At 40.2% G+C, this 24,122-nt stretch overlaps 1 protein-coding gene across 1 annotated transcript in view; it reads left to right on the top strand.

Moving 5' to 3' along the window:
• LOC311228142 (uncharacterized protein) overlaps window positions 1-24,122 on the top strand; it is a gene marked incomplete at its 3' end in the record, with an annotated part of 144,002 nt that overhangs the window by 93,214 nt on the left and 26,666 nt on the right. Inside the window, exons 19-25 of the mRNA XM_084314057.1 lie at window positions 5,199-5,475; window positions 5,570-5,651; window positions 8,970-9,019; window positions 11,526-12,044; window positions 12,141-12,379; window positions 16,031-16,307; window positions 16,399-16,480. Of these exons, the coding sequence (XP_084170183.1) occupies window positions 5,199-5,475; window positions 5,570-5,651; window positions 8,970-9,019; window positions 11,526-12,044; window positions 12,141-12,379; window positions 16,031-16,307; window positions 16,399-16,480 (1,526 nt within the window). The remainder of the gene's footprint in view (window positions 1-5,198; window positions 5,476-5,569; window positions 5,652-8,969; window positions 9,020-11,525; window positions 12,045-12,140; window positions 12,380-16,030; window positions 16,308-16,398; window positions 16,481-24,122) is intronic.

Raw genomic sequence — 24,122 nt, forward strand, 5'->3', positions numbered from 1 at the left:
AAGATACAAACCTGAAAACAAACGCACTTAAATGTTAAATAAAAGGACCACAGTAATGAGGCACTATAATGGTAAAATTGTTATTAAAAAATGTGTCCCTAAAAAATATTCTGTGCCCCTAAATTTCTCATTTAGGGGCAAGTGTGCCCCTAGTGAAAAAGCTTAGCGTACAGCCCTGAGATGTCCCTAGAATCAGATACCAAGAACATGCAAATAGACCATATTCAAAAAAAAATCTGTAAATGTGTATTCTACATTCTTGAATGAATGAGATACAATTTTTTTTTTTTTTTTGTCATTAATTTTGAGTAAATTTTCATAACGCGATAATTTGCTGTGTAATTAATTAATCTAATTAACGCGATAGTGTTACATCTAGTGTACATCAGGTCAAATGATTGATTACACTAACTATAAATGTATAGTGATAGAGACCAAAGTAAAAATACCTAATAATAAAATAGACCTAATAATAGGGGGCGACAGTGGCTTGGGAGTAGAGCAGTCGTCTGGTAATCCGGAGGTTCCCGGTTTGATTCTCGTTCCTCCCGGGCAGCGTGTCGAAGTGTCCTTGAGCAAGACACTGATGAGCAGGTTGGCACCTTGCATGGTTGCCTCCACCGTCGGTGTGTGAATGTGTGAGTGAATGGGTAAGATGTGAGAAACAAATTGTAAAGCGCTTTGGATAAAAGCGCTATATAAATACAGCCATTTACCAAAATACCTGTAAATCACAGTATATGGGTACAGGACATTTTCTTTTTCTTATAACTTTTCTTATAACACTAAGTATAAGTTATATTTAATATAAATATAAATAAATGCATATACAACACATTCTCAAGATAGATCACTCTGATTAGAAAAGAAAACCCTTATCTAAAGTGTACATAAAAAGCCACTATTTTTAATATATACAATAAATATATATGGATTTACAGTTACACAAATGGATGTACGATATAAACTGGAATAGCGAACAATATCATGTGTTGTTGTGAGACATCTATGGTAATTTACCATTATATTCTTGTAGCCAAATGAATGCTGTGACGAGGCTTAAAATTTATTTTGTCCCAACCCCAGACCCATAGTTCACAAATCGAATTAAAATGTTATTGCTGGATGCACATTGTCAATCTCCTGACCTGTTAGTCATAGTCACAACATTTGCTGTGATTATTGATGACCCTTGGAATGAGAAACATGATTTTGGTTACCCTTTCTTCTAGTACCTCCATTATGGATTAATAGCCTGGTCTGTTGACATTTGCAACATCATCAACTGTTGATGAAGATTAAGTAGTAGATGCCTATAGAATATGTACTGTACTTTTACTTTTGAAACTTAATACAGTACTGTAGTGATTGTAATGGTACATAATTCACCCACGGACCTATTGTTAGGAACATTCTAGAAAATTAGTGCCGCCCGAACATTCTGGAACGTGTGTGATGTCATGGCAGTACATTCTAGAACCTTAGTTCTGCCCGATCATTCTGGAACGTTGGTGATGATGTCATAGTAGTACCTTCTAGAACCTCTAACATACCTATTCAATTTTAAGCATTCTTTAGCTTTCTAGTAATGTCCACCTTCCGGGGAGCCTGCTCCACAGGCCGGCACTCCTCATCTGGAGTAAGAGGGGAGGAGAGAGGGGTGATGGATAATGAGAGAGGGGTGATGGATAAGGGGAGAGGGATGAGGGGGAGAGGCAGTAACATCTCCAGCACATCTCATTCTGTGAAAAAAAAACACAAAAAGCTGAGTATTAGCTAAGCATAGACTGATAATAATAATAGTTCATTTATGGAGCATCTTTCATACATAAAATGCAGCTCAAAGTGGATTTTATTGATTCCTACAAACCGGTTGATACACTCACACTCATCTGTGGCCTTTTGGAATAAACCTAGTGGCTACAGTCAGCGTTAGAGTATGGTCAGGGTTAGCTTATGGTTATGGTTGGGGCTAGGTTATGGTTCTGTATATAACCTTTATTTACCAGGGTAGGTTCTGTGTATAACCTTTATTTACCAGGGTAGGTTCTGTTTATAACCTTTATTTACCACTAGCTGGCTCTACTAGTACTAGCCCTGCTATCAATTCAGTCCAGAGTATAAGCTAACGTTATGATGCAGAAATATCTGCGGTATCGTTACATGTTGGCAGCTAACGTTAGCTAGCTGCTAACGTTAGCTAACTGGGCTGGATATACGATAGCTAGTTCGCAGTCAAAGTCAAACGTTAGCAAACTAATAATTTGGTCTACGTTTCTAATACATGCCGTCAAATATTATGTCTTTATGAATTGACCTTACCTTTGAGCAAACATATAAGTGTCCTTGGTAATGGTAGCTGCTAACTTTAGCTAACTAGGCTGGATATACAATAGCTAGTTCGCAGTCAAAGTCAAACGTTAGCAAACTAATAGTTTGGTCTACGTTTCTAATACATGCCGTCAAATATTATGTCTTTATGAATTGACCTTACCTTTGAGCAAACATAAGTGTCCTTGGTAATGGTCTTCTCATTCATTTGTGTATGTGGTCGACGGCACAGTAGAATCCACCGCTTGCACTCTAGTTTTCGTTTGGGCTTCGGAAAAGGTATGAAATATACTCCTACATCCAGTCTTTCAGGGTACCTGGTGTCCGAATTACAGGTACCCCACGCACAGCGTTTCACCATCGGATATTATGTAGATAATAACATAAAACTGAACTCTTGACAGTGGCTTCGATCAAAGCCGTCTGGTTTGATACAGCCTACAAACCTAGTTGACCAAGGTTTGTGCAGCGAGGATTTTGCTGTGATATGATTGGACAAATTCTATTTTGGGGCGTGGTTTAGCGACAGGTCTATTGTCCATGTTCTGTCATCTAATAATATATTCCATTGCCTTTCCTATCTGTATCAAAGTCAAAATGTTGGTATCGTGACAAGACTACAATATACAAAAGCAGCTTGACAACCGATATCCTTTGCGTCTAGACATGGGCCAATTTGTGATTTTGGTGGTATGTGCTATTTGCACAGATGTTTGTCCCTTAGTATGCACACGCACAGTATAATATGCATGTGATAAATAGTTTGTTAATAAACTCTGTTACTTGAACAATTTTCACTGTGCTCCTAAATTTCTTTGTGTACTCCTACATTTTTATTTAGATTTGATTTATTTAAATTTGATTTAGGAGCACATGTGCTCCTTGGGGAAAAGGTTAGCGTAGAGCCCTATATATGGAGAGGAGACATTAACATTACGTTATCAAACATGGGGACGAAGACTGTAAAAAAAAGCACAGTAGGTGCTAGGAGATGAGAGATATCTCATAATGGTGAAGAGCGAGACGCTCAGCCAGTATTCATATAACTATGTTATAGGATAACCTTTCATTTTAACTTCACTAATTCATGTTTTAACTTTACTGACTAAGGTTTTAACTTCACTAATTCATCTTTTAACTTCACTAATTCATGTTTTACTTCACTAACTAATGTTTTAATTTCACTAAGGATTTTAACTTCACTAACTAATGTTTTAAATTCAATAACTAATGTTTTAACTTCACTAACTAATGTTTTAACTTCACTAATGTTTTAACTTCACTAATTCATCTTTCACTAAGGATTTTCACTTCACTAACTAATGTTTTAACTTCACTAACTAAGGTTTTAACTTCACTAATTCATGTTTTAACTTCACTAACTAACGTTTTAACTTCACTAACTAATGTTTTAACTTCACTAATTCATGTTTTAACTTCACTAACTAATGTTTTAATTTCACTAAGGATTTTAACTTCACTAACTAATGTTTTAACTTCACTAACTAATGTTTTAACTTTACTAACTAAGGTTTTAACTTCACTAATTCATGTTTTAACTTCACCAATTCATATTTGAACTTCACTAACTAATGTTTAAATTTCACTAAGGATTTTAACTTCACTAACTAATGTTTTAACTTCACTAACTAGTGTTTTAACTTCACTAACTAAGGTTTTAACTTCACTAACTAAGGTTTTAACTTCACTAATTCATGTTTTAACTTAACTAATTCATGTTTTAACTTCACTAAGGATTTTAACTTCACTAGCTAATGTTTTAACTTCACTAGCTAATGTTTTAACTTCACCCACTAATGTTTTAACTGCACTAATTCATGTTTTAACTTCACTAAGGATTTTAACTTCACTAACTAATGTTTTAACTTCACTAACTAATGTTTTAACTTCACTAACTAAGGTTTTAACTTCACTAATTCATGTTTTAACCTCATTAATTCATGTTTTAACTTCACTAAGGATTTTAACTTCACTAGCTAATGTTTTAACCAGTGTTAATTTTGTCAACGAAAATTATGACTAAATATGGTCGTCAACGAAGCTTTTTCCCCTGACTAAATCTAGACTAAAACAAACGAGTCTAAATCGAGACTAAAACTGACTAAGACTAAAATGCTCAGACCTGTAGTTGACTAAAACTGACTTAGACTAAAATGAAAAATAAATGAAGATGACTAAATATGCATTTGACACATGACTAAGACTAAAACTATTGGTTTGATTATGTCTTATGGTGTATATATGTGGAGCACTTCTATGCTCTATATGTATATATATATTATTTTTGTAAAACCAGGGGTCATGTCTGCTTCACATGGGCTGTGGAAACATTCGGTTCACTTTACTGTTTTTGTTATTTTAAGACTGGTGAGGGTCTTTAACTGTTTACATCTTTAACTCATTACGTTATGGGGGGAGTGGCGAGAGGGGCATCTACATGAATCTATGATCCCAATAGAAATGTGTGTGAATTTGACTGACTGTAACGGTACATAGAATTGCATTATAAGAGAATAAAATGCCTTTTATTTCATTAATGAAAACTAGACAAAAATGTCATCAGTTTTCTGCGGCAAAATCTAGACTAAAACAAAAAAGACAAAATCAAGACTAACACTGACTAAGACAAAAATTCTCAGACCTGTAGTTGACTAAAACTGACTAAACGAAAAATAAATGAAGGTGACTAAATATGATGAAAACGAAAAAGGAGCATTTGACACATGACTAAGACTAAAATTAAAATAGCTGCCAAAATTAACACTGGTTTTAACTTCACTAGCTAATGTTTTAACTTCACTAGCTAATGTTTTAACTTCACTAGCTAATGTTTTAACTTCACTAAGGTTGAGCGCCAGAGTGAGAGAGGTGGAGGAGGAGAGGGATGGCCTCTCTGCAGAGCTGAGGAAGAGGGAGACGGAGGCAGGCACGCTGAGAGAGGAGGTGCAGAGGAAACAGCGGGAGATTGAGAGGGATGCAGACGCGCTGAGAGAGGAGGTGCAGAGGAAACAGCGAGAGAGGGAGATGGCCGGGGTGTCTCTGAGGAGGAGGGAGGAGGAGATCAGAGAGTCCAAGGAGAGCATGGAGGTGATGGCTCTGAACCTCTCCACACTCAGAGGACAGGTGATCATAATACCTCACATCACTCGTGTTATAACCAGATGTTCAAAACGTTGTGTTGTTGTTATTATTGTTAATTCTTTGATTCTCTGTCCAGGTGTGTGAGCTGACGCGAGGCCTTGAGAAGACCACACAGGATGTGAAGGAGAAGGAGGTGGAAATGGAGAAGATGAGACAAGGTCTGAGCATGGTTTCATTATTACATTTTTATATAAATATATTTATTGACATTTTTTAAATGTTCAACAGAAGCCCTAGTCAAACCTCATCTAAGAATAATAATAATTTGTCATTAGGGCCGGGGGGGAAATTATATAATATAATCGCCGAATCTAATTGACTCAAAGTCCCAAGATCTATCTTTTAACCTGTTAAGCCCTAGCCATATTTTCAGAAAATTACCCTAAAAGTACATACCCAAGTAAAGTTTACTCTACTTCTACAATGTCCATTTGCATGTTCTTGGTATCTAGGGACATCTATGGACATCAGGGAATGTATTCCCAGTGTCAGAAATATTGTGTCTGTTACTATGCTTGAGTAAATTGTAATGAACCAAAGGAGAATATAAATTATTATTAGGTAAATAAACCATATACGTTGTATTTTATGGCAATAACGTTGCGGTTTGTTCGACCCGTGAGATATAAACACGTCAATCACGTAAATATTTCTAAGAAAAAAATGGTTGGCCTTCCGTTTTATGCGGCTGGTGTGAGCTGGGTAGTGTAGTTCTATGAAATTCCGACGTCCATCGAAAGCCCTTGGTCTCCTCTTTCTTAGGACTACAATGATTTCATGACAGCTTTCTGTCCTCGCGTCTAAATCCTCAGATATCGGATGCAATGCGCAGATATTTTTCTCATATTTTAAAAACACTTAAAATCATGACAATATACACTTTGACTGCTGTTTTGATAGGGTTAGGGTCTTTACTCTTGGCTACATTTGAAAGAGAAACACAACATCACTTAATACGGACTGTATTGATCTATTTGTGACGTGAAATCAATCTCGGCCCGTACCGGGCTTAACACTTTGATTGCCCATCACGGGTTTTCTCTGGTTTCTCGTATTTTTTTTATTAGCGATCTGAAATCATATTTCATCAACCAAGTCTACCGTTGGAAATCCAACCACTCCAGGCGCTCAGATGTGAAAAAAGCGCCCCCTATCGTCTCCCAGATGGTAATTCACCCTTTTGGATTGAACTCAATGAAAATGAATGAGAAAAGAAATCCCTGACTCCACATTTTACTTCTCATTCACGCAGCCGGGGTCGATCAGCTCCACTAGTGGGCCTCAGAGCAGCGGAGATTATGTGTTTTTTACTGTATACACGGTGAATCAATAAAAAAATCGATTTTTTCTAATGGCGATCAAGAATTGGAATAATCCATTTGGATACCATCTGATCTCAGGTAAGGAATCTATGTTACCAGTTTTAGGATAATCAGACTCGTTTTCACAGAGATATAAACTTTTATGTAATTATGTGATATTGCTGTTTGGCTGTGCGAGCGGTCTGTAACTAGGAGAATCGATTTTCAACTCGCGGCACGAGCGTGCATGCGCACACATATACTATCGATAATCTAGCGTTTATTTGAAAACGATTTATAAATAGGCCGAACAATGACAACGTTCTAGAATATTCCAGTAAAAGGCAATTATCATGGAATGTCTTATTTTTCCTGTGAAAACAAGTGATTTTCAAAATGCTAGAAAACGGAAATGAAGCGATAAAAAAACAATCTGCTACGACAATGTTGACTGGAAAATGAGTCTTTGATAAGCGACGGGCAGATTAGACACATAGCCATAATTTAAAACATAGATTAGGCGATATTAATGTTAACATTGAAGTGGCCTTGGGCATTCAAGGGGGTAAAAAGGAATTAAGCTTGGGCAATCAAAGTGTTAAGAGGTTAATCTATGCCGTTCTTTCAGTGGAGGATGTGGAGGTTTTTGAACAACCCCCTGTCTTGCAGATGTCTCTAGTTTGCCTTGCATCATTTGACAACAATTGGCATCAAACCTACAGTAATTTAATCAATATTGATATTTTATTTTTTGTCAATCTAAAATGTAATAGAATTGGGTAATCGGTATCGATACCCAGTCGTACTTGTCCTTGAGTTTTTAACCTGTTGATCGTTCTGTTGAAACACTGCAATACTCCTTCACTCTATCTTCAATGGAAAATACTGGTATTATTAATATTTTACCCATCGCTGTAATTCCTCTGCTACTTCGGACTAGGGATGCACCGATACTGGTATTGGATATCGGTCCGCTACCAGGCTAAAATATAATCTTGGTGTCTGAGAATTTCCCAGAAACTAAAATCCAATGCCAAGAAACACGTCTAACGTGGCAGAAATCAAAGCAAAGTGACCTGATTTGCTATCTCTGACACGTCAACTATCTCTAATGGAGAAACATTTATTAATGACCCCAAAAGGAGGGTCTAAGTCTGTACTATTCATTAAAAGTAATGGATTGGATCGGTACTCGGTATCGGCCGATACCCAAAGCCCAGGTATCGGTATCGAGTTGGATTGGTGTGTCCCTACTTCTGACCCGCCCATATCATCATTATTCGGCATAGTGTGTCCAGGTCGGCAATTCAAATTCATCGTTTGTCATGTGACTTAAAGGGACCTTGCACCAAATTGCATCAAAGCTACAGTGGCTGTATGTAATTCAGATCACATCCTTGTATACGAGCACAGGAGACGTAAATTATTTGGTTCCGGTTCCTCAACCTCACAGCAGCAATAGGAATATAATAAAATAAATCAATAGAAGTAGCATAACATAGCAGCAGAAATAATTATGTTAAAGTAGCATTGAAAATATAATGCAGTATATAATACTGTATAAATATGATAAACAAATATAGTACAGTGATGATGGTGTGGGTGTAGTGTGTGTGCAGTGGATTTGTATGTGTGTTTGATTGTTCTCATGTGTGTGCGTGGTGCGTCTGTGTGTTTGCGTGTGTGTGTGTGTTTGCTTGCGTGCGTGCGTGGTGAGCAGAGCAGACAGGCATGTAGCCGGCTGTTAGTGTTATCTTTTCATGAGTCTGACTGGAAAATCTGCGCAATAATGTAAGGGAATGTGGAAGACCACCAAGTATAATGTAAAGTAGAGGTAGGATCAAGGAGATTATATTAATTAATTATATTGTTTACACTGCTTAATTTTATATTTACTATAATTTTGTATGTCTTTCTACCATTACCCTGCCCATACCTGTACCCCCCTATGCTGCTCTGATGCCTGAATTTCCGCAAGGGGATCAATAAAGGAATATCTTATCTGGTGATCTGAACACCAGCAGCAACATTATCTATATCCAGCTGATTTATTTTCTAACCTAATATTCATTGGAAATGCAATTGCTTTCAAAGCATCACATTTATTTAATATTGGCATATCATTAATTATGAATATATTTGTATACCTCCTCGTACTGTATTTGTTTCCTCCAGGTCTGCAGGCTGGTCTTCAGGAGATGTCTATACTCAAACATCTGCTCCAGGTATTTAATTTCCTTTCAAACCTTTATTTATACTCAAAAGGCAACTGAGGTTTCCCTCATTTACAGATACGTTTATATACATAGACAAGCGATCATAAATACAGCATAGCAATCACACAGCATATAAAATCACAACAATAAAACAACAAGACGAGGCTAGACAAAAGCAAGGATAACAAATCAATTGATTTGATTTGATTTGATTTGAAATCTTTATTTCGAACATGTAAATTAATACAAACCAAATAAATAACTAAACAAAATCAAAACATAACTCAAACTAAATAAATAACTAAACAAAAGCAAAACATAACTCAATTTACATGTTCGAAAAGGAGTAGGAAGAAGTATACACTTATTTAATCCTACCCCTTTTCCACTACTCAAATGAGTGTACTAATTTAAAACATTTCAAAACAAATATATATACAAAACAAAAAAACAAAAACTATAAAACATGAAGGGGGAAAAAATTTAAACACCTGTGAATATCAAGTCCCTTCCTCATCCCTGTACCTCGTGAACATCATTTCCTTATAAATCAGTTTGAATTGTCTCATATCTGGACATTGCTTTAGCACTACATTCAGACTGTTCCACAGTTTCACTCCACATATTGAGATGCAGTGTCTTCTCATGGTAGTGCGTACACTAAGAACTTTAAATTGAGTTCTCCCCTCAGATTATAACCCTCCTCCCTATCAAAGAACAGTTCTTGAATGTTTCCTGGAAGTACATGACCTTTTGCTTTATACATTAATTGTGCCGTTTTAAATTCCACAAGATCATTTAACTTGAATGTTTTTTACTTTAAAAATAATATGTTTGTGGGCGGCTACGTGGTGCAGTGGGCAAGGCGCTCACCACGAATACTGGAGACTGGGCTCGAACAGGTTCGCCTCCCTGTTCGAGCCCAGCGCTCCACATTGCTTTCAGTTTAGCTGGTCGTCCGCAGTATTAGGGGGAGGGAAACTGATGGGTGGGGATCGGGCGTTGTGGACAGTGACTCCTACAGGTCGGTTGGTGCGCCTGCGCAGTAGAATCAGGGAGCGACGGGGGCGGGGCCCCTCCAAAGCCCAGACCCCTGACGCTGAAAGATCGAGCCGCGCAGGTGGAAAGATGCGACTGCTGTTACCTCGAGTATCGGAGGGGACTCGTGCTATGTATGACTTAGTCCACATTGCAGCCGGCTTGTGGGAGGCATGAAACAGTGTTCAAAGACAGGGGAGGGTTGAATTGGATGATGCGAAAATTGGGATGGGAGAAAAATAGAAAAATGGGAGAAAAAGTGGATCAAAAAATATATATATATATGTTTGTGTGATCACGATAACCTGCAATGTGAACTATCCTTATGGCCCTTTTTTGGTGTATAAAAAGTGGTTGTAGTGTAGAAGTATAAGTGTTTCCCCAGACTTCAGCACAGTAATTTAAATATGGTAAAACTAGTGAACCGTATGTTCAAGTTTCTTTATTAGTTGTCATACAGAAGTACAGAATACTTTCATACAAAATGCTTATTTCTGTTACACTCCAGAGACTGTGCTAGACAAAAATAGATAAGTATAAAATAAGTATAGCAAGTATAAAATAGAAGTCAAGTATGTGGACAAAAGTGTTCAGTATATACATATACAATGTACAATGCAGAGTAGAAGTAACTGAGTTACAATACAATATACTATACAGTGCAAAGCAGAAATGGGATGAGGTACAATTTAGGTACAATTTACAGTAAGGTGTAATGAGGTATGGGTTGTAGTGCAAATTCTTTACCAATAAATATAAAGTGTGTTTAGGTGTTCTAAAGTGGTAGCTGCAGTGAGTTGTTTGTTTAAAGTGAGTGTGTGCGTGTGCTGTGCGTGCATTTGATGGTTGTTACATAGTGTTATTGTCATTTAGCATTCTGATGGCCTGAGGATAGAAGCTTCAATCTTCTAAGTCTCTCTGTGCTTGCCATGAGACTCCGGTATCGCTTGCCTGACCGCAGCAGTTCAAAGAGGCAGTTGTTTGGGTGGCTGGAGTCTTTGATAATTCTCTTAGCCTTACCCATGCACTGCTTGTTGTAAATGTCCTGGAGAGTGGGAAGCCCCCCTCCAATTGTGTGTTCGGCTGAACGGGCCACTCTCTGTAGTCTGCTACGGTCTTGTGCGGTGCTATTCCCAAACCAGGAGGTGATATTGCCAGTCAGGATGCTCTCTATTGTGCATGAGTAGAAGTTCTTAAGGATCTTCTGACTGACTTGTAGTAGAGAATGTAGAGTGATTTTTGTATCCAGAATGTGCTTTACTTTACTCATGACTGAAATGCTTCTTGACATGTTTTACGTGAGGTTTCCAGCAGATTTTAAAATGTAAACACGTACAATGATTAGTGGTCAATGTCTTAAATTCTGCACTAGGTTCTAACATTCCATTCCAATAATAATGTGATATAAGATTTAGCTTACCAGTAAGGGCCTTGAAAATGATATCACAGAGGGCCAACTGATGAGTGTCATATCCAGGAGGAGAGCCTGGAGAGACAGATGACGGCAGTGAGGCAGAGGGAGGACGAGGCGGAGAGGCTCCGGGAGCGACTGCACGAGGAGGAGGGAGTGAGGGACAGGATGAGAGAGAGAGAGGAGGAGCTCAGGGTTTTGAAAGTCGACCTGGGCGAGAGGGAACGTTCAGAGAAACAGCTCTCAGCCTCACTGAAGGAAACCCGGTCTCTGCTGGAAAAAGAACGTGTGGACCGGTTAGAGAAAGAGGAAGAGTTGTCTCACAAAGCCCTGGAACTCCACAGGACCAGGACGGAGAGGGAGGGAGCGAGGGAGAGTGCCAGGGAGCAAAATGAGGCCAAAGAAAGACTGGAAGACGAGGCCAGAGAGTGGCGGGAGAGAGTCGGCGAGTTGGAGCAGCGGATGAGCGAAATCACAAAACTCTCGCTCCTCCTGAAGGAGAAAGAGGAGGAGGTGGAGGACCTGCGGGCCAGACTGGAGGAGAGAGACGGAGAGAAGGAGAGGCTGAGGGAGATGCTGAGGAGAGTCCAGGAGGAGAGGGAGGGACAGAGGGAGGCTCTCGGGAGAGGAGAGGAGGAGAGGAGGAGGCTTGACGATGAACTGAGAGAGATGGAGGAGGAGAGGGGGGGACAGAGGGATGCCCTCATAGGAGCAGAACAGGAGAGGAGGAGGCTTGAAGATGAACTGAGAGAGATGGAGGAGGAGAGGGAGGGACAGAGGGAGGCACTGGAACATCGGGACGAGGAGAAGAAGAGGCTTGAAGATGAACTGATAGAGACTGAGGAGGAGAGAGACAGACTGGTGGAGGTAGAGAGAGGACAGCGCTGCCTGGCAGAGGAGAGAGGGAGTCGGGTGGAAAGGTAAGCTCTAGAAGTCAAAGGATAGCTTGGCTGCTAAATTAAACTCACAGGGATCTACGTTTGCAGAATTCCAATTTATATTATTGTGTATTGCCTCTTCAAGAGGAGCTAAAACAGTAGGGGAGAACGGGGTTGGTTGTCACACTTTTTACTCTAGTGTGAATTGCTCATCATCAAAACATCTTTCGATAGTCATTCCTACATTAAATTGAAGCTTAAGATGTTGGCTTGAAATGTGTATCCCTCTCATTTTCCAACGTATTGTAACAAAGAGGAAATTACCTATCAAAGACACTCTGACACATTGTGACAAACAACCCCATCATGGGGATGATTGTCACACACTATGGGGTTGGGTGTCACAATGTGTTTTAATGGGAAAAATCTTAAAAAGAAGGCAGAACAAAATTTGAAAGTTGAATTGCATTGACAAGTTGACAAATACATAACTGAATGCACCTTAGGAAAACTCCAACATTTTGGGAAATTAGCTTATTTAACATCTTCCCTGGAGTTAGACAAGAAGATACATACCTTTTTTGTCTCTGTGCGTGCATTTAGCTTAGGGAACAGTCGCTCCGTTAGCATAGCTTAGCTTCATCACTGGAAGTGAGGCAGGACAGTAGCGTGACATTCCCTACAGGTTTGTTGATATTCTCATTCCTTCAAAGGATCCGAACCGATTGAAGTTTATGGATACCATGACTTAAAATCCTCTTACCTTGACGATTAAAAGCCTCCCCAATTTAGAAAACAGTAATCCAATGGCTGGTATTGATAATATACTACTAACTACTGGACGCTCGGAGCTAACCGGAGCTAACGCAGAACAGGAGGATGGTAAAGCAAATATAATGACTTCCTTTCTGGGGTTTTCAAAATAAAAGTGCGACGTTTATAGCAGCGGAAAACGTTTATTTTGTACATTATCTAACGTTAACACGAACCTAAACTAAAGTGACAACTAACCTAAAGTTAGTTTATGTTTGTGTTAACGTTAGATAATGTACAAAATAAACATTTTTCGCTGCTATAAACATCGCACTTTTATTTTGAAACCCCCAGAAAGGAATTCATTATATTTGCTTTACCATCCTCCTGTTCTGCGTTAGCTCCGGTTAGCTCCGAGCGTCCAGTAGTTAGTAGTATATTATCAATACCAGCCATTGGATTACTGTTTTCTAAATTGGGGAGGCTTTTAATCGTCAAGGTAAGATGATTTTAAGTCATGGTATCCATAAACTTCAATCGGTTCGGATCCTTTGAAGGAATGAGAATATCAACAAACCTGTAGGGAACGTCACGCTACTGTCCTGCCTCACTTCCAGTGATGAAGCTAAGCTATGCTAACGGAGCGACTGTTCCCTAAGCTAAATGCACGCACAGAGACAAAAAAGGTATGTATCTTCTTGTCTAACTCCAGGGAAGATGTTAAATAAGCTAATTTCCCAAAATGTTGGAGTTTTCCTTTAACATAAATAAACAAACATAAATAGGCCAACAATAATAGCCAACATAACTAGGCTACACTCATTCACTATCTGAGTTACAGTGATGGCAAATGTAAGGTCTGGGCACTCCAACTAAGCAGAGCTTGTCTGCCCACTGGTTGCACATCCAACACTTCTCCCATACCTCCCCTGAACAGCTGTGGGAGAACGTTTCCATACAAACCAAACAAAAACAATCATCTTCATCTGATGAAAACTAGTCTCCTTCTGTCTCTTTCTTTTCTGTTTCTTGTTCTTGCTGGCTGCCTTTCCAGCTGGGGTGGAGTGCACTGGGATGTACTAGGCTTGGCAGGTGGTCTAGGCTGGGATGTACTAGGCTTGGTAGATTGTCTAGGCTGGGATGTACTAGGCATGGTAGGTGGGCTGGGGTGCATTGGGCTCTGCTCGGTCTGTCCTCAGCTCATCCATCACCTCCTCCAAGTTGGTGAAGAAACGTCCGATGTTGTGCTCATTAAAAGCACTGTCATGTGCTTGTCACATGTGACAACCAACCCCAAAGAGAATGTGACGACCAACCCCAACTGGAATGTCTTGCTAGTATCAAGGCTAACAACCATCTAAAAACTAGTTAGTTAACAACAATCTAAACTATAGCTTTCCCTTCACACTTTTTAAGGGTAAGAATTGTTTCATTATAAACCAATTGTGTAAAAGCCTAGAAGAAAAATACTGAGGAGCTGAATATTTACAATTTCACATGAAAAACAAAAAGTCCTCTCTCCTCAAGTTCAGCTGTCTTACTCTAAAGAAGACTATGTAGGTGAGCTCTGATCCTAATTCTGGAAATGTCCATACCAAAATATGGGAGACAGCACCTTTTGGTAGCGAAATATAATTAACGTGACAACCAACCCCGTTCTCCCCCTACACTATATATATACCTTCAAACATTTGTTCATCTCTGGTAATGATGAGAAGTCAAAATTAGACTGGTGTGGTCCTTTAACCTCCACTAACTAATGTTTTAACTTCACTAATGTTTTAACTTCACTAATTCATCTTTTAATTTCACTAACTAAGGTTTTAACTTTACTAACTAAGGTTTTAACTTCACTAATTCATGTTTTAACTTCACTAATGTATTAACGTCACTAACTAATGTTTTAACGTCACTAACTAATGTTTTAACTTCACTAATGTTTTAACTTCACTAATTCATGTTTTAACTTCACTAAGGATTTTTACTTCACTAACTAATGTTTTAACTTCACTAACTATGTTTAACTTCACTAACGGAACGTAGGCCAAATGCGTCCACATTTTTATAGGATTCTATCACATTTTCATAACAATATCACCCTGCGCCGTTTTCATTGAGGTTTCTTACAAATTAACGATGCTTTATCTTGTCCTTTATATGCCGATTATCATTAGAATCTTAAATTGTACCATATGTCCCCCTTTAGACAACATATGTAATGCTACCAGCGCACTTTTGTTAAGATAATTAGTTGGCCATTCTCGGTCGCTATACCGAGGTCGCAGTAATAGTTTAACGCTGTTCAGATCACGTCGGAGAATATAGACACATCCCAGTGACCAGCGACCTGTGCTAACGCTCTTGGGAAATGCAGTGTTGTAGTTCTCAACATTTTCAGCCTTTAATTTTAAACCAATGCTGCCATCTACTGACAACAAAAAAGTGTTGTCTAATCGTCACCTTGAGAGCTACTTCCGTATACAGCGCCGCCCCAAACCCATTCTAGAGATTCCCACTTTTTGCTGGGAGTGGGGCGTGGCCGTATTTGGTCCCAGACAATAAGAGTGGCTGCAATTGGTCACCGTGACGATAACTAATGTTTTAACTTCACTAACTAAGGTTTTAACTTCACTAACTAAGGTTTTAACTTCACTAATTCATGTTTCAACTTCACTAATTCATGTTTTAACTTTACTAAGGGTTTTAACTTCACTAGCTAATGTTTTAACTTCACTAGCTAATGTTTTAACTTCACTAGCTAATGTTTTAACTAGCTAATGTTTTAACTTCACTAGCTAATGTTTTAACTTCACTCGCTAATGTTTTAACTTCACTAGCTAATGTTTTAACTTCACTAATTAATGTTTTAACTTCACTAAGGATTTTAACTTCACTAGCTAATGTTTTAACTTCACTAGCTAATGTTTTAACTTCACTAAGGTTGAGCGCCAGAGTGAGAGAGGTGGAGGAGGAGAGGGATGGCCTCTCTGCAGAGCTGAGGAAGAGGGAGACGGAGGCAGGCACGCTGAGAGAGGAGGTGCAGAGGAAACAGCGGGAGGTGGAGAGGGAGGCAGACGCGCTGAGAGAGGAGGTGCAGAGGGAACAGCGAGAGAGGGAGATGGCCGGGGTGTCTCTGAGGAGGAGGGAGGAGGAGATCAGAGAGTCCAAGGAGAACATGGAGGTGATGGCTCTGAACCTCTCCACACTCAGAGGACAGGTGATCATAATACCTCACATCACTCGTGTTATAACCAGATGTTCAAAACTTTTTGTTGTTATTATTGTTAATTCTTTGATTCTCTGTCCAGGTGTGTGAGCTGACGCGAGGCCTTGAGAATACCACACAGGATGTGAAGGAGAAGGAGGTGGAAATGGAGAAGATGAGACAAGGTCTGAGCATGGTTTCATTATTACATTTTTATATAAATATATTTATTGACATTTTTTAAATGTTCAACAGAAGCCATAGTCAAACCTCATCTAAGAATAATTTGTCATTAGGGCCGGGGGGAAAAATTATATAATATAATCGTCGAAGTCTCAAGATCTACCTTTTAACCTGTTAAGCCCTAGCCATATTTTCTGAAAATTATCCTAAAAGTACATACCCAAGTACATTTTACTCCACTTCTACAATGTACATTTGCATGTTCTTGGTATCTAGGGACATCTATGGACATCAGGGAATGTAAAATGGTTGGCCTTCCTTTTTCTGCGGCAGGTGTGAGCTGGGTACTGTAGTTTTATGAAATTCCGACGTCCATCGAAAGCCCTTGGTCTCCTCTTTCTTAGGATTACAACGATTTCATGACAGCTTACTGTCCTTGCATCTAAATCCTCAAATTTCCGATGTAATGTGCAGAGATTTTCCTCATATTTTGCTTAAAACACTTAAATTCATTCCTAAACAAACGTAGTGCTGACAATATACACTTTGACTGCTGTTTTGATAGGGTTAGGGTCTTTACTCTTGGCTACATTTGAAAGGGAAACACAACATCACTTAATACAGACTGTATTGATCTATTTGTGACGTTAAAAAAAATCTCGGCTCGGTACCGGGCTTAAAGGAAAACTCCAACATTTTGGGAAATTAGCTTATTTAAAGGTGACATGTACTATAAATGTAATTTTTCAGTCTCTAGCATTGTATTATAGTAATAGGAGTTTGTATTAATGTGTTTTAGTGTCTAAATACCATATTGGCGGATTGCTCTGATTCAGCTCAGCCCCTTTCCTAAATCAGGCCATTTTGATTTGAACGGCTGATATACGTCATACGGCCGCTGGGTAGCGCACACTGATGCGATTGGCTCTGTGGTTGGAGCTAATGCCCGCCCCCATTCTACCTAGACTAGACAGCGAGTGGAAGCCACTTCCTCATGCTGCGAGGCGGAGTGGGGCCCGACGCCTCTGCGTGCGCTCTGGAGGGAGAGAGAGATGGAGAGAGAAGGGGCACTTGGGGGGGGGGGGCACACGCGGCACTCCCTCCGGAGTGTGTGCACTGCAGAGGTGTCGGGTTTCGCTCTGGAAGAAGCTCTCTCTCTCTCTCTCTCTCTCTCTCTCTCTCTCTCTCTCTCTCTCCAACCCTCTCTCTCTCCCTCCGACTCTCCGAGTGTGTGCAGAGGTGTCGGGTTTCGCTCTGGAAGAATCTCTCTCTCTCTCTCTCCCACCCCCCCCTCTCTCTCTCTCTCTCCCTCCGACTCTCCGAGTGTGTGCAGAGGTGTCGGGTTTCGCTCTGGAAGAAGCTCTCTCTCTCTCTCTCTCTCTCTCTCTCTCTCTCTCTCTCTCTCTCTCTCTATCTCTCTCAGTCTACCAGTAGCAGACTGTGTGGGCTGACTGTCACTCAAAGTGCTTATGGGCGGAGCCAGGCCATAACAGCCTGAAATCTTGAAGCTGGAAAATGATGGTTTTGAGTACTTGATTAGAAATATAAAACAATGCATTTTTTTGAAATAAACCTTACAGATGTCTTCAATAGACTAACAGGAATTGTGTAAAGTTGCCCAAATAGTGCTAGGAATAGCAGTACATAGCCCCTTTAACATCTTCCCTGGAGTTAGACAAGAAGATACATACCTTTTTTGTCTCTGTGCGTGCATTTAGCTTTGGGAACAGTAGCTCCGTTAGCGTAGCTTAGCTTCATCACTGGAAGTGGGGCGGTGCAATAGCCTGACGTTCCCTACAGAGTCCTACAGTCACGAAATACAATCCAAATACAACTCCAAAACGTTCCTGTAAACATGTTGTGACCTGTGTATTTACCACATGGAGAAATAAAAAATAATTGAATTCGACAATTACGTTTTCTAAGCAAATATACTCGGAACAATTTTTTGCCTAACCACTCGTCTCTGGGCGCAGTCAGTGATTTCAACGTGAAGCCGTTACAACTAACCTAAAGTTAGTTTAGGTTCGTGTTAACGTTAGATAATGTACAAAATAAACGTTTTCCGCTGCTATAGACGTCACTCTTTTATTTTGAACCTCCCCCAGAAAGGAAGTCATTATATTTGCTTTAGTGACCGTCCGGTTCTGTGTTAGCTCCGGTTAGCTCCGTGCAGTAGTTAGTATTATATTATCAATACCAGCCATTGGATTACTGTTTTCTAAATTGGGGAGGCTTTTAATCGTCAAGGTAAGAGGATTTTAAGTCATGGTATCCATAAACTTCAATCGGTTCGGATCCTTTTAATGAATGAGAATATCAACAAACACGGCTTCATGTTGAAATCACTGACTGCGCCCAGAGACGAGTGGTTAGGCAAAAAATTGTTCAGAGTATATTTGCTTAGAAAATATAATTGTCGGGGAGCTCCCGTAGCTTTCTGCGTCGGGGAAAACCGTGCTTGTCACGGATCTGGGGGACACGAGTTCGATTCCCGGACCCGCCATCATTTCTCAGAATGTCTTCCCCTGCTCTACATCCCATTTTCGACCTGTTTCTGTCGGTCATGCTTGACCAGAAAAAGCGATAAACGCTAAAAAATAAAGTAAAAAAAAAAAAAAACATAATTGTCAAATTCAATTATTTTTTATTTCTCCATGTGGTAAATACACAGGTCACAACATGTTTACAGGAACGTTTTGGAGTTGTATTTGGATTGTATTTCGTGACTGTAGGACTCTGTAGGGAACGTCAGGCTATTGCACCGCCCCACTTCCAGTGATGAAGCTAAGCTACGCTAACGGAGCTACTGTTCCCAAAGCTAAATGCACGCACAGAGACAAAAAAGATATGTATCTTCTTGTCTAACTCCAGGGAAGATGTTAAATAAGCTAATTTCCCAAAATGTTGGAGTTTTCCTTTAACACTTTGATCGCCATGGGTTAAATTCATAATTTACCATCCCTCGCCAGCTCTATTTGTCTATGGAGAAGTTCCCCTTCTTTGCAGGGCTATAACTTTTTAAATTCTATTGCTACATTGCCATTATTATGGCCCATTCAATGTCCTATATGTATTGTTCAGGGTGTAGCAACGTTAAAGTTTTTCATTCACATATTCATACTAAAATATGGTCTAAAGTATAATTATGTTTTTATCGTTTTCTGCAGCTTTCTTCAGAACGTGATTTATAGCCCTAAATGCATTATATTGATGATGAAATACAGTTTGGTAGCGATCGGCGCGAGATGAAAAATTTCAACTGGACGTACTTCTAGAATGATCTACGTATGATCTGATGATGGGCGGGGGATCGTTTATAATTCCGTGGGCAGAGTTAGATGATTCATCCAGAGTGGGTCATATGTTCATCATAGCAGTTTATATTGAACACGTTAGAATATAACGCTGAATCTTACTGTATGTTCCTCGCGCCGTTGGATGATCAGCGTGGAGTAGACCGTTTTCGATTATGGGATGTAGAAATGCCCGATACATTTCCAGGTTGTATAATAGTATATACGTCCAAATAACGTTGTTTATTGAGTTAGGGCGAGCGATCTATTATCCAGTGTTTCAAGATGGAGTCGCGGGAGCTATAGAGAGTGGCCGGACCACATTTGCATGAGTACTACTGGTTCAAAGGTTAATATCCGGTTGGCGATCTGCCGATCGGCCACCAGATGGCGCTCTTGAACAGCTAGAGAGTTGAGAGGAGATCAGCACTGTGTCTCAGAGCTCCGGAAAGGAAATATGATTTCGATGACAAATTTTTGAAATATTGACATCAAAGACGAGTTAAGGCGTCCTCGGCGGAATGAGCATGGCGGGGAATGACGAGTTCCCCGCGTTTTCGGCGGTTAAAGTGTTAAGAGGGTAATCTATGCCGTTCTTTCAGTGGAGGATGTGGAGTTTTTTGAACAACCCCCTGTCTTGCAGATGTCTTGCCTTGCATCATTTGACAACAATTGACATCAAGCCTACAGTAATTTAATCAATATCGAAATTCTTTTGTGAATCTAAAATGTAATGGAATTGGGTAATCGGTATCGATACACAGTCATACTTGTCCTTGAGTTTTTAACCTGTTGATCGTTCTGTTGAAACACTGCAATACTCCTTCACTGTATCTTCAATGGAAAATACTGGTATTATTAAAATACTGGTATTATTAATCTTTTACCCATTGCTGTAATTCCTCTGCTACTCCGGACTAGGGATGCACCGATACTGGTATTGGATATCGGTCCGCTACCAGGCTAAAATATAATCTTGGTGTCGGAGAATTTCCCAGAAACTAAAATCCAATGCCAAGACACACGTCTAACGTGGCAGAAATCAAAGCAAAGTGACCTGATTTGCTATCTCTGACACGTCAACTATCTCTAATGGAGAAAATTTATTAATGACCCCAAAAGGAGGGTCTAAGTCTGTACTATTCATTAAAAGTAATGGATTGGATCGGTACTCGGTATCGGCCGATACCCAAAGCCCAGGTATCGTATCGATTTGGATTCTGACCCGCCCATATCATCATTATTCGGCATAGTGTGTCCAGGTCGCCTATTCTTTAATCCCAGCCCAAGAGTGCTGCCGAGTGCTTCCGCGTTTTCCCTGATTGGCCGCGACAACGCCTAGCACGCCCCGCGGCAGCGGCAGAGCAGAGCGGCAGAGCGTAGGTTGCCACGGCATTATGCAGCCGTAATCCCCCCTGTTTTAACATCGACGGTTAGCTCAACTCGTTCGCCGCCTTGCTGTGGAGCCTTGGTGACAAGTTCGAATCACTTAAATTTTTTTTTATTTTTTTTTTTTTACGTTTAATTAATTTATCATCTCTCTATATCAGGCGTAGGCAACCCTAGGCACGCGTGCCTGCATAGGCACGTGGGGCATTTTCATAGGCACAGGGGGCAGCATTAAAAAAAAAAATAAAAAAATATATATATATATATATATATATATATATTTTTTTTTTTGCTTTGAAATATTATAGTGAAATATTTTGCACTGTTGTCGCATTTATCTTGTTGCAATCCTCCCACAGGTTCTTTTTACTACCACATATTTAATTGAGACCCTTTATTTGTTTATTATTTCAATTTAGCTGGAAATACATTGCTACATCATTCAGTAACATTTGCAGAGCCTTATAACAAAAACATTATTACGGTCACCATTGTGACCAGTGGGATTAATCAACAAATTGTATTATTTATTTTTCTATTTCATTGAACATTGCACATGTTAAAAGTAGTGCTGTCAGGCGATTAAAATTTTTAATCTAATTAATTACAGGTTTTGTAATTAATTAATCTAATTAATCGCATTTTAATCGCATATTTATATTTCATATTCATATAAATATTTAAAATTCAAGGACATTACATTATTGTAGCAGGTGACTGATCAATTAAATACACCAAGAAGAATGCTTTAGAAATCAATTTTATTAAATAAATAAAATAAATAAAATGAAAACATACCTCTCAATAAGGTAACATTTGTTGCTGATACAGCTAACAGTTTACACTAAGCTACAGTATCCTCAAATCAGGGTCTACTGCAGGGTCTACTGCAGGATCTAGTGCAGGGTCTACTACAGGGTCTACTGTATGCATGACATCTATTCCTCAGCTTGTTTACATTGTCTGAGTGTAAGGCTGCCCTCTTCTTTTGGACTATGTGACCTGCAAGTGAAGAATGCTTTAGAAATCAATTCTATTAAATTGAATAAATAAATAAATAAAATGAATGAAAACATACCTCTCAATAAGGTAACATTTGTTGCCGATACAGCCAATAACAGTTTACACTAAGCTACAGTATCCTCAAAAATCAGGGTCTAGTGCAGGGTTTACTACAGGGTCTACTGTATGCATGACATCTATTCCTTGAGCCAATTGCTAAGACAAACAAGCTTCAGCTTGTTTACATTGTCTGTGTGTAAGGCTGCCCTCTTCTTTTGGACTATGTGACCTGCAAGTGAAGAATGCTTTAGAAATCAATTTTATTAAATTGAATAAAATAAAATGAATGAAAACATACCTCTCAATAAGGTAACATTTGTTGCTGATACAGCCAATAACAGTTTACACTAAGCTACAGTATCCTCAAAAATCAAAACAGCCCACAGCAAGCTAGTGTCTGGGGGCATGACTACAGGGTCTAGTACAGTGTCTACTACAGTGTCTGGGGGCATGACTACAGGGTCTAGTACAGTGTCTACTACAGTGTCTGGGGGCATGACTACAGGGTCTAGTACAGTGTCTACTACAGTGTCTGGGGGCATGACTACAGTGTCGGGGGTCTTTATCCATGGAATAATCAAAGTATACAAAGCATAATCCGTGCCTGGGAAGGCGGGCTGTCGTCGGCAGAATAATCCGGTATACAGGTCCACTCGCTCGTCGGCTCTGGGGCTCCTCGGGTGCAGCTTCACGTGGGGTCAACCACCCTGGATAAGCAGCCAGTTCTCTGCCCGAAACGATGGGGTACTGACTACGGTAGTATTCTCACCGCACGAAGCACTATATATTAACAGACTATTATTAGCTTAATAGACTACGTCCAACTCGACGATATAGTGCCAAATATGACTATTCAAATATTAATATACTGACTACAGGGTCTAGTACAGTGTCTACTACAGTGTCTGGGGGCATGACTACAGGGTCTACTACAGTGTCTGGGGGCATGACTACAGGGTCTAGTACAGTGTCTGGGGGCATGACTACAGGGTCTAGTACAGTGTCTGGGGGCATGACTACAGGGTCTAGGGGCATGACTACAGGGTCTAGTACAGTGTCTACTACAGTGTCTGGGGGCATGACTACAGGGTCTAGTACAGTGTCTACTACAGTGTCTGGGGGCATGACTACAGGGTCTAGTACAGTGTCTACTACAGTGTCTGGGGGCATGACTACAGGGTCTAGTACAGTGTCTACTACAGTGTCTGGGGGCATGACTACAGGGTCTAGTACAGTGTCTGGGGGCATGACTACAGGGTCTACTACAGTGTCTGGGGGCATGACTACAGGGTCTAGTACAGTGTCTGGGGGCATGACTACAGGGTCTAGTACAGTGTCTGGGGGCATGACTACAGGGTCTAGTACAGTGTCTGGGGGCATGACTACAGGGTCTAGTACAGTGTCTGGGGGCATGACTACAGGGTCTAGTACAGTGTCTGGGGGCATGACTACAGGGTCTACTACAGTGTCTGGGGGCATGACTACAGTGTCTACTACAGTGTCTGGGGGCATGACTACAGTGTCTACTACAGTGTCTGGGGGCATGACTACAGTGTCTACTACAGTGTCTGGGGGCATGACTACAGGGTCTAGTACAGTGTCTGGGGGCATGGTCTACTACAGTGTCTGGGGGCATGACTACAGGGTCTGGGGGCATGACTACAGGGTCTAGTACAGTGTCTGGGGGCATGGTCTACTACAGTGTCTGGGGGCATGACTACAGGGTCTACTACAGTGTCTGGGGGCATGACTACAGGGTCTAGTACAGTGTCTGGGGGCATGGTCTACTACAGTGTCTGGGGGCATGACTACAGGGTCTGGGGGCATGACTACAGGGTCTAGTACAGTGTCTGGGGGCATGACTACAGGGTCTAGTACAGTGTCTGGGGGCATGGTC

Source organism: Notolepis coatsorum, assembly GCF_963971535.1.
Source record: "Notolepis coatsorum genome assembly, chromosome: 5".
NCBI lineage: Eukaryota > Metazoa > Chordata > Actinopteri > Aulopiformes > Paralepididae > Notolepis > Notolepis coatsorum.